The sequence below is a fragment of the Lathamus discolor genome, chromosome 8 (assembly GCF_037157495.1).
Source record: "Lathamus discolor isolate bLatDis1 chromosome 8, bLatDis1.hap1, whole genome shotgun sequence".
Classification (NCBI taxonomy): Eukaryota; Metazoa; Chordata; class Aves; order Psittaciformes; family Psittacidae; genus Lathamus; species Lathamus discolor.
Window position 1 is genome coordinate 3,822,006 of NC_088891.1, and position 11,779 is coordinate 3,833,784.

An 11,779-nucleotide genomic window follows, 5' to 3' on the forward strand; every position below is an offset into this window, starting at 1 on the left:
AATTCTATAACTAAAGAACAAACAAAACCTTTGCTCCGAGCCTCATAAAGCACTAGCCAAGATTCAGCACCAGGCTAAACTGTGATTGCTGAGATATCAGCTGCCAAATTCTCACCCCTCACGTGCAGCCTAAGCAAAACACACTCTGCACAGCCAGGGAGCAGCGGGTTTCTGTTCAGGGGTAGGAAGTGGAGTCCTGCTCTGAAACTAGAGCCAAAGCCAGTACCAGGGACCACCCTGTGGAACTGACCAGCACAACCAAGTATGGTGGCACATGGTGACAAGACACTGGAAAGCACCAAACAACTCACAACTTCCTGTAGTGACTCCAACAGACTGGAGAACTAGATGATCATAAGGTCCTTTCAAATCCTAACTATTCTATGATTCTAAGTGTGATGTAAAGAGATAGAAAGAAGAGACCTTCAGCAGCCAAGGTACAGCTAACTTACATTCTTACCTGCAATTATTCTATACACCAAGTCAGCCACCTATGCTGAGCATCAGTGGGCAGAGGGCTCCACTGACGGGCCCCAAGGAAAGGTTTACACCCTTGCAAGCTAGAAGCTGAAAGTTATCCTTGGATTCAGGCTTGAACAAGTCTCAAGGAGGCAAGCAGCAAAACTGGCCTTTTAGTTCTGCATAACAGTTTTCTTTAACCAGGTCATGAAGAGGCAGGTTTAAATAATCATGTAATGCTCTGTAACTGCTTGAGGAGACACTTAGCTCAGGGAACAATAACAACATCATGGTTCCTGCCTAACAAAACACAGTTGCATCAGAATTTGCTTCAGCCCCACTGTTTACATGCCACTGCAGTTAAACACAGTTGTGTCCTACCCAGATAGCATAAAGCAATTACACATAATGTTTGGCTCTGCCTCAATCTGCAATTGCCCCATGGATGCACAGACCCTCCAGGGCAATAAGCCTCAGAGGCTGCTTTAGTGCCATCCAAAAGAACAGCTACTTTACAGACTATTTGCATACAGGCTGGAGACTTGTATTGCCAAGCAAGTTTGCTCCCATCTTCAGAAGGGTCAGGCTCTATACTCTACAGAGTGTAATACCATTAAACACATTGCCCCTGCACAACCGGTATCACTCCTGCCAGGAAAGGATCCCCTAGGCAGCTGCCCAGCTGGAAACCAGGCACTGGGCCTCACAAGTGTTGAGCAAGCTTAGGTACCAAGAAAGATACCTCAGCACAAGCAGAAATGCCTGCGCTGCTCGTCACTTACTGCCCAATAGCAACGAGCAGCCCAAGCCCTGGTACAGCAGAGAAGCTGTGATTCATCTTCCCATGACTGCAAAATGCCAGCTCTTTCCCATAGATCAGGCCAGTTGGCCCATACATGATGAGCTGTTTTGGACAAAAAGTGTCACATCTGATCATTCCTCACCTCGGACTATTACCAAACCCAAGCAGTTATGTCCCAGGCTAATCTACAGCACATCAGGGACTACTAAAACTCTTGAGAGATACTGATTTGCTTTTAACTGAGAGTTGCCACATTTGTACAGGAGGCCAGAACCCATGACGCCAGTTGGAAAAGCAGCACTACATCTCTAGCAGGAAGTGGGCAGTGTTTGCATGTCTTACATTCTCTCAAGTGCTCAGATTATTTGTTGATTGTGTTTAAGAAAGGGCAAGTTTCATCCAGTGTCTCCAACAGAATGCCATGCAGCTTGTGTATAACCACTCCCAACTCAAAGCCCAAGTTCTGTCAGAGATGTGCATACACCATCACTGCTATTTCCTCAGACTGGCTTTCCTCAGACTGGCTGCTTCCTTCCAGGATATAAAACAAGAACAATGCTGAACCTCATCCCTCTGACAGTGCTCAGCAGGCAGTTCCTACCAGGGAAAGCGACTCTGCCAAGTCAGACAGGATTGATCCCACCCACTGTAATTCTTGAGCAGCACATCTAGTGTCCCAGACCTCCAGCTTACAGTCTGGCCAGATGTACCTTGTCATTAAAAGCCACCTTTTCCTCTGTGTGCTTCCCTACAAAAGGGAGTCCCTTGGAAACTGCCTTTTCCTTTTCCAGCAGGAAAACTCCTTACCTTGTCTCCTTCCTCTATGTCACAAATTTTCTCCAGTGTCGAAGGGTTGTAGGTGGGGAATTTTTTTCCACTTGTAGACTCATGCCATTCGTTGTTAATAAATATCTGAAAAGAGAGCAAAGGAAGAGGGATGGGGAAGAGAAAAGGAAAGAGTCATGCAGACAATGCAAATAAACCACAAGTACTCCTCAAAGGTCCCAAGGCTCTTCAGTTTTCATTGATGGCAGAGTCAAGGATGTTCAGTATCTCTCCCAGGGAGACTGTGATACAGACAGCATTTATCCAAACTAGAACCTAAGGTAGAGAAGAGATGAAAAAGCCTTCATGCACCCATTTAGTTTTGAGCAAGAGGAGGACAGAGGATGGGGCCCACACAAAATAACACCATAATTTGGCAATGAGAAACAGTTTTTGAAATGCATCTCCATGGGAACAGCAAACAGACACCAAAAGAAACTCGTATGGTTCAGGCAAAAGGAGCCCCTTGTTACATGCTACAAGTGAAATGTCAGCGTACAACATTACTTGGTTGTGTGTGTCCTGCCCTGGGCTGCTTCTACAACCTGCCCCCTCCCAGCACTGTCCAGAGGAGGATAAGTACTGGCTCGGTTCTACCCCACCATGCCTTGCCACAGGCTAGATGCAGCCTCCCACATCACTTGGAGTCATCTGTGACAAGATTTAAGTGTTTCAAAATATTGTATTTCTAGAGCAAGAACAAACAGTCCCGGTGTTGCGTAACTGAAAATGCATTAAATACTGGAGTGTTGTTACTCACTGTAAACAGAACATGAATACCTATAGACAATTAATTGATTCAACATGCATCTTATCCATGCTGCGATCTAACTTGGCAGTGTTATATTTTAACTATACTTTAAATAAGATTAGATGAAGTAATCTTTATTAGTAGCCTGTTAGCGGCTGTAAGCAAGTACTTCTACTTGGAAGTCATCCACATTCACGATCTTGTTTATGAGTCTCTATACACTATCAGGAGATTAATGTTGCATCCCTCACATTCGGAATTCCCACTGCTTTGGGTCATAGTTTTCCTTCCTTGGGCAGCTTTTTTTTTTTCCTGAAAGGAGTTTCTCATTACTATTTCTGCAAAATGCATCTGAGAGATCTGAGATGTGGAGAAGCTGCACTTTTGGAGCCACCTGTTTCAGACACGCTAAGAAAAAGCGAGCTTTGCCAAAGAATGTTGCCAAGTGAAGTCACAAGAAGAGATAAAACGTTAGAAATATTAACTGGCTTGACACTGATGCTCCCAAACTACCTTTGTATCCAAGTCCTGCATGCTAATATTTACATATTGTAATCTCAGTTGTCTTTCGTTTCACTAATGAAGAAAGTCATATTATGAATTAGAGCAGGAACTGTAAAGTTACACATCAGGTATATGCTCACAAACTAAGGATTGGGGAAGGATTCCATTTTTCCTCCACATTCAACATTGAGAAGGTAGGGATGGGAAAACAGTGCTCCTACGAGAAGCAGTAAAACACAAGACTGACAGGATCAGGCTGTTTTAAATGTAACAGATACACTGGCATCATTCTGGGAATCACACCATGCAACCCGAGTCTCTAGTGCCAGGAGTTAGTGCGTATCAGCCGTTCATGCTTCATACCCATGATCTGAGACAGGGAATTGCGGACAGATCACTTCCATCACACATCCGTGACAAGCATTAAGCTGCTCTACAAGTAAGATCTTTGTTGAGAAGTTTTGCTCTCCCCCAGCCCCGTAAGTGGTAGAACCACACATAAACCCCTCTGCTAAGCAGAGGGGAGCGTGCCGTCAGCTGTACACATCTGGTGAAGCTCAGGGCATTTAGAAAACCCCTTGCAGTTTTATGAACACCGACTGCTGCTCATTATTTTCTCAGATGCACTGGGAGCATCAGCTCAAGTGTCAAATTCACACTTTTAATTAACATTGGTTTCCACTTTTAAGAGACTACCTTGATACTGTTAGTGCACAGAGTCTCCGGTAAAACTCTAGAGAATAAAAACCTCACGTTTTCAAACACGCATGGCTGCGGGATTAGACCCCTAAGGAGTATTTAGGAGTGTTCACAACAATAAAAATAACAAAAACCAGAACATTTGGATGTTTAAGAACACCTCTAATGGCCGTGTCCATTTTGGATGCAGGAAAGAGCTGTTTGAGCAGCATTACGCCATTCCGCAATCAGCAGCCGCAGATCCAATTTGCTGCGAAATGACAAGTTTATCTTACAGAGAAAAAGCCAATAAATTTGGGATGTTAAATATTAATCTAGTCCAGTGACTACCACTAATTGCTAATCTGTTCGGCACTTCAGATTGCACAATTGAAGTCGACACCTCGCTGGATAAGCTATCACTGATTACTCCTTCTCACCGCAAGAGAATGGACTTCACATCCTGTCTTTTATTTTTAATACTTAATATAGAAATATAACAGCAATTAAAGCACTCACTCAGCCCCTCCAGCTCTTTCAGTCCAGGCACATCGCTCAAACTATGGCAGTCAAGGCTGCCTAGCAGCGCAACAGCCGGGATGTTTTCCCCGCTGCACAAGGCAGCGGGTCAGGCTGCTGTGGAACAAAAAGGCGCCCGGGCTATTGCAGAGCTACAGCCGCATTTGGGGAGCTGGGATTCCTGCAGCAGTGCTCAGCTCCCCACCAGTGCCAGCCTCACCTCTGGAGGACAACGTGATCACACTGAGGAGCCTTTGGTTAAATCTGGCAGGTCAGGAATGACTGAAGGGGAGCTCAGTGGAGATGGAGAGGTGGGGTTTGTGCTGCCTGACTTCTCATCCCATGGGGAAGCCATGGAGGAGCGATGTTGGCACAGCGAGCCACCACCAAGACATGTATTAACACCACCCCAGGGCAGCTCCAGGGCCATAACAGAGCCCTTTCACAAGGCCAGCCCTGTAGGACACCGGCTCTCCTCTATGCTCCCGCATTCACCAGGACCCAAACCCACCCTAGCACTGGCCCCGCACCCAGCACGGCCCCATCCCACCGCACAGCAGCTTCCCACCCGGTTAAGAGCAGCAGAACACAACCCAGGCAAGCAGCTGCCCCCATGGATAAACCCTTTCTCGCCTCCGCCCGGGCTCACCCCATCCAAATCCGATTTCGCTGAGCGCCAACGTGATGCTAAAAGCATCGACCAGGTTGGCCTGCGAGCACCGCGCTGGGGAAGATGGCAGCCAGGAGGGACAGCAAGGCACCACAGCCCTCACGCTGCGGGCCTGCCACTGATGGGCGCCACGGTTGCCACCCCACCAGGGAGAGATGCCGGTGGGCACCCAGGGCAGCACCACAACTTTAGTGTTTTGGGGTCTTTTCCCCTAAAACTGGGGTTTAGGGACTGGGGCAACAGCAGCTCCCCTAGAAGTACCACCGTCATCTGCTCACCCCAGTCATTCAACCGCACGTAAACCCCCCGATGAACCTCAAGTCTAGGTCAGCGGCAGGGGGGGGAAAGAATCAAGAAAAATGACAGCGATGGAGAAAACCTCGTGTTAAAAGGATGAGACTTCAGCACCAGCCCGACCCCGCCGAGCACCTGCACCGCCTCGGCGCTGCCCGCCGCCCCCGTCCCGCTCACCTGGGTGTACTTCACCTCCAGGCCGCGCAGGGGCCGCGGCAGCGGCGGCACTTTCCTGTCGGGCTGCCCGTTCTCCACAGCGCCGTTGAGGGCGGCCATGGCCGCGCCGTCGAGCCCCGCGCCGCGCTCTGCCGCTGACAGCCCCGCGCCTCCGCCTTAAGAGCGGCGCGCGCGGGGCGCCCGCCCCCCCCCCCCCCCCCCCCATTGGCCGCCGCCCTCGCCCCGCCCCGTCGCGCGGCCGCGGGCCTCAGGTACCGGGCGGCGCCGCCCCGCCGAGGCTCCGCTGAGGCAGCGGGGCCCGGGGGGCGCCCGCGGGCCGCGGCGGGGAGCGTGAGGGGAAGGAGGGGGCCCGGTGGCACCCGGGCGGGCTCCGGGCGGCCGCGGCGGCTTCGCCCAAAGGGAGGAAGCGGCCCAGCGCAAGAGGGTGTCGGCGTGGAGGGTGCCTCGGCTGCCCCCGGCATGGGGCGGGGAAGGCGCTGACGGGAAGGGTCTCCCCTCACCTGTCAACACCCGCTACCGACCGCGGCGCGGCCGGTGCGCTGCCGTCCTCACCTCGGCTCCGCATGCTCCGTTCTTCGCACGGTGCCTCTGCAGGGCTGATCGAGACGGAGGAAACTTCACATCGAGTTACAAAAAGCTGACAGAGGGGAGATTTACGATGGATACGAGGAGGTCTTTGTTAGGACGTTAAAGACACTAGTTACATTAAAGGACACTATGAGGGTCATGGCACCCGGTGCCCAGAGAAGCTGTGGCTGCCCCATCCCTGGCAGTGCTCAAGGCCAGGCTGGACACAGGGGCTTGGAGCAAGCTGCTCCAGTGGAAGGGGTCCCTGCCCGTGGCAGGGGTTGGAGCTGGGTGAGCTTTAAGGTCCTTTCAGCCCAAACCAGTCCGGGATCCTATGAAGTGTCTGGTGTGGAGCAGACAGCAAATCCTTCACATCCATGTGCGTACGTGAGTCTGGGACCAGTTTGACCACCCCAGTTTGACTAAAAGGCCTCAGCATATCAGCGCAGGACCAAGCCCTCCCGCTGCAACTTCCTACAGTGATAACCAATGTACTTGTGTCCTACACAGCCAGTCTCCAGCACGGTTTTCATAGCAGCATACTCAGAACATCGAGAAAGCTGCTGTCTTTCAAGAAGCCCTAAAGGATATGGAACATGTCTGAAGTGACAGATCTAGGCTCTGCGCCTGAACAAGTTCATTATGCATTGCTTCACTTCGTTCTGAATGAAATATGTGTAAGTCTTTGCAGGCTGGGGGCCAGGACACTGGGAGCACCCTTACACCCACACACACATGGAAGATAATACAACATATTTTCCATATAACGAGTGGCGAGATGCCAGCAGTTATCTTACAAAATGCTTCGCAGAATCTGTCCTCCCCAGCAACAGTCAGCACTTTGCCGGAGAATGCTTAAAAATACTCGGTGCTTCCAAAGGCGGACAGCCCGTGATATCGCAGCAGCACAAGAGTTAGTGCTGATTCAGAAGGGAAAGTACCATGGATGAACTGAACCGCACTTCCCGCAACCTGCAGGGTAGTCCTGGAGGTCCTCTGCCCAGGTGAAAGCCTATTCAATGGTGCTTGGCTCCTGAGCCCTGCCATAACACAAAGGAGGATTTTTGTGTCGTTCCCCCCCCCCCCCCCCAGTCTTTACCAGACAAGCCACTGAATCAATTTCTATTGAACTATCAACGCTAAAGGACTCATCCACCCTACCAGCTGCAAGACGGAATCTCCTCTTCACATGGGAAGGTGCTTCAGTTATAAGTCGTTTGTGGGAATGTCTTCGTATGCAATGGCAGAAGCGAATAAGCATTATCAGAAAATAAAGGGATGCATTACAACAGCAGAAATGTTTGTTTCTAAGCTGTCCATTTTCAACTGTCCGGTTGGTATTATCCACAAAAGCCTCAAAGCTTGAAGAATCTGTTCACCAAATCCCAACATAGTCCTGGTCCCAACAAAGAGGAATTTGGATCTAAGCTACCCTCAGATGGCCTCAACAACACTCCAAGGAGACTGACTGGATGCACAAGTTCAAGCCTGAGACAGGAGACATTTCTGTCTGTTATCTCTGGAAAAGAAATGACCCCTGATCCATTAGGCCCAGTGGCATGGTCTGGCAACCAAACCTTTTTGGACCTCTAGTAATTTGCCATTTCTGGTTTTACCAGAATGTATCACAACACTACAGGCAATAACTTGACAGTTCAAATAGCAGGGAGCAGGGAGGAAATTGTTACAGAGGTGACGCAATATCAATAGCATTTATCTATTTCTGTCTGTATTTTGCCCACAGAAATGCTCAGCTAAAGGGGAAAGTACTCTTGTAACTAGAGGACAAAATACGTGGATGAGGAGAATGATGAATAAGAAGTTCCAGGACGAGCAGTGGTTAAAGAGTCCTTCCAGTGGGTTTTCTCGCATGGAATGACCATGTCTCTTACCCCTCATGAGGAAGACTTTTTACAAGACATTCCTGGGGAAATTACTTTAGGTGTTATTGCTTCTTCGAGTTAACATTGGTGCGGTGTGAGCTATATCTAAGGCAAGAGTTCCACATGCAGGGTTTGGGCATGTGTAAGACTTTTGAAAGGCTGCACAAAGTGAATGAGTTGTGAGTCAGCGACATATGAATGAGCTGAAACAATAAACTTTAACCAATACGCAGAGCTGTCTGCAATGTTCCCCCCTAGGAACGTCACAAGAAGAGTAACAAAATGTTCCCCTCTCAAAGAGTTTTGTGGACACTGGGCCCTTGTTGGGCAAACTCATTCCTACCGCAAATGGGAATAACACCACTGGCCTCAGGAGATGAGTGTTTTGTCACTGGTGCTTATATCAGATCCACAGAGGTGGAAGCACTCGCTCCCCCAGACTGCTGAATGGATAGCTCAGCGGGAGATGTCCTAAAAGCAACAGCAGAGCCCTGATCAGAACAAGTGAGAGACGTTTTATATTCATTCCCATGCTCCAGGAGGGCCATGCCACCATTCAGATAGAAGCACTGAAAAAATGGGGTTTACCTAAGTTTGTAACAGTTGATAAACGTGTCAGAAACAGCCACAAGAGGAAAAGCATCTGTTAATGAAAGGTCACATCACTACTGAGTCACCCTGTTATGTTCTACTGTTGCAGCAGTGTTTGCGGAGATGTCTGCAATATGTATCCTTAACCTGCTGCATCGCCTGCGATAGCTGTGAATTCCCTGGTGCTGTGCTGCTCTGCAGAGCCGTGTCTCACAGGTTTCTAGCTGTGAGCACGCCAGTTCTGCTCTGCCAGCCAGCACAGAGATTGTCTTTCCTCTGCTGGGTCAGACATACGCGCTCTTAAATCCGCAACCATGGATCAGACCTAAGCACCCATTTCTGTGCCAAGGAGATGTTTGTGCTATGATGTGGCTGTCTCCCTATCTGCTGTGGGGGTCAGGGGTCTCTGCAGGAATTAATTTCTCTGACTTCCCCACCTCATTTAACCAGAATGAAGGGAATAATGTTGGTAACTCATCCTTCAAATACGCTCTGCTCCTGTATACATGCATCTTACCTCCTGGCTCCATACCAGGAGGTTGTATCCGGAGGATCAGTGAAGACGTCTCTGGATCACCTGGGAGCATGATGTTTCCAGACAACTTTGGCATCCTGCCCCATGGATCAAGACAGATTTAGCAACGGAGCACATATTCACCCACAGTACAATGATTTTGCCCGGTCAGCAGTGGCGTCGCCACTGAGAGCTATGACACAAGTTGATCAATTGATATTCCAACGATATTTTGCATCTAGACCTCAGCCTATGCTTCAAGCTGACCAGAAGCCCCGTAGCTGCGTAGAGCAGTTAACATGGCACAGAGCCAAAGCTGCTTCTGCTTATTTTACATAAACCCTGAAGCACACATATACACTCAAACATAAATATGTGGGTGAAACGATATACTCTAAAAGGCTACTGAGGCTGCACACTCTGGCACTCAGCAGCTAGAACTGATCAGAATTTGCCTGGTTTTGCGCAGCCTGATGAACTGTAATTGAGTTATCCATGTCCTTTTCCTGCAGGCAACCCCTCACTCCGCGTTGGCAGTGATTGCGGCTCCTGAGAGAGCAGCTCCCTCATGATTTATTCCCCTCTTGTTTAATGTGCAGCGACGGGGCTTTTTACTGCCTGTTATTCAAACTGTGCTTTGGGCACAAAATTATTCATTTCCGTCTGGTTTTTCCATGGTGCTCATGACAGCAATGTCTGAGTGTTTCACAGGCAGCATTTCCTTTCCCAGTAATTCAGAGAGGATCCTGACCCTGGATTATCAGCAAGGAAAGAAAGCAGGTGGCGATGAATTAAAAGAAGGGTCTTCATCATTTTGGATTCCCCATGTGAGTCACCTACAGTGTGAGCACTTTACATGATGGGCATTCTGAGCTCAGCTCCCACTGCGCTCAGCTACGGCAGTCATTAAACAACAAATCGGATCAGAAGATCTCCCACCAAAACACCCAGCTAAGGCAGAACACGCAGCTGACAGTGCATTGCTCCCCAGTGACTTTCATCTGGGACTTTTTCTTACTTTTCTGTGCCAGATTTTGTAAACTTTCTATTCCTGTAACATTAGTTTCTCTAGGGTTTGAGTTCATTTTTCTAAGCAAACTTAAAAATCTTAAATTTCATCACTGTCCATCAGCTTCACCGCGATACGGGTCAGCGGCAGGATGGGTTGTTTTGAACTCGGATATGACTGGCATTTTACAGGCTCCCTGGTAGTAGTAATGGGCTGTTTAATTGGTATGGGCTGGCCATTTGAAGGGAGCAAGACATGCTTTGCCAGCAGGTTTTGGTTTGCTTTGTTTCTCCAAGTATTTTCTGGCTGCAAAATCCCAAGATCCACCCCAGACCTCAGAAACAAACAGGATCTAGAGAGCTCCCTCAGCCTGGTCCCCTCTTACTGGGCTGGCTTCTTTATTCCACACTGTATTGGGTTCGCATGGCAAGACAGACCCACTGCTGGCCAAGGCTGAGCCCATCAGTGATGGTGATAGCACCTCTGGGATAATGTATTCAAGAAAGGGAAAAAGCTACAGCACAAGAGCAACTGCAGCCAGAGAGAGGAGTGAGAATACGTGACAGAAACAGCTCTGCAGGCCCCAAAGACAGTGGAGAAGTAGGGAAGGAGGTGCTCCAGGCGCCAGAGCAGAGGCTCTCCTGGTGCAGACCATGGTGAAGCAGGCTGTCCCCTTGCAGCACATGGAGGTCCATGGTGGAGCAGGAATCCACCTGCAGGCCATGGAGGACCCCAGGGCAGAGCAAGGAGCTGCCCAAAGAAGGCTCTGGGAAACCTGTGCTAGAGCATGGAGCTTCTCTCTCCATGGACCTGTGGCCCCATGGAGAGAAGAGCTCGCGCTGGAGGAGGTTTCCTGGCAGGACTCGTGAATTCGTGGGGGCCCCATGCTGGAGAATTCTGATCCTGAAGGACCGTACCCCACAATGGAGCTGTTCATGAAGAACTGCAGCCTGTAGGAAGGACTCACATTGGCGAGGTTCGTGGAGGATTCTCTCCCATGGGAGGGACCCCAGGCTGGAGCAGGGGAAGAGTGTGAGGAGTCCTTCTCTGAGGAGGAAGGAGCAGCACATACAACATGATGAACTGACCACAATCCCCATTCCCTGTCCCCCCACGCTACTGGCGGGGAGCAGGTAGAGAAATCAGGAGTGAAGTTAAGCCCAGGAAGAAGGGAGAGGTGGAAGGAAGATGTTTTAAGATTTGGATTTATTTCTCATTGTCCTACTGATCTGGTTGTCAATAAATTAAACTAATTTCACTGAGTCAAGTCTGTTTTACCCACGATGGTAATTGACAAATGATTTCCCTGTTCTTATCTCAACCATGAGCCTTTTGTTGTATTTTCTCTCCCCCATCCTGTTGAGAAGGGGAGTGATAGATCAGCTTTGGTGGACAGCAGGCATCCAGACAGGGTCAACCCACCACACAGACACAGAGAATACAAACATGGAGAAATACATAATGAATAAGTCCCTTAGATACCTGTTGGAAGAAGCTGTTTAGTAACAAAGGCACCTATTTGCTTATTTACCTGTC

At 49.3% G+C, this 11,779-nt stretch overlaps 1 protein-coding gene across 1 annotated transcript in view; it reads right to left on the reverse strand.

The window, feature by feature from the left end:
- The window catches only part of ALDH1A3 (aldehyde dehydrogenase 1 family member A3), a 33,959-nt gene extending 28,159 nt beyond the window's left edge, over positions 1-5,800 (reverse strand). Inside the window, exons 1-2 of the mRNA XM_065688456.1 lie at positions 5,680-5,800; positions 2,069-2,173 (exon numbers count right to left, since the gene is read on the reverse strand). Of these exons, the coding sequence (XP_065544528.1) occupies positions 2,069-2,173; positions 5,680-5,778 (204 nt within the window). The 5' untranslated portion in view covers positions 5,779-5,800. The remainder of the gene's footprint in view (positions 1-2,068; positions 2,174-5,679) is intronic.
- Positions 5,801-11,779: the final 5,979 nt, after the last annotated feature.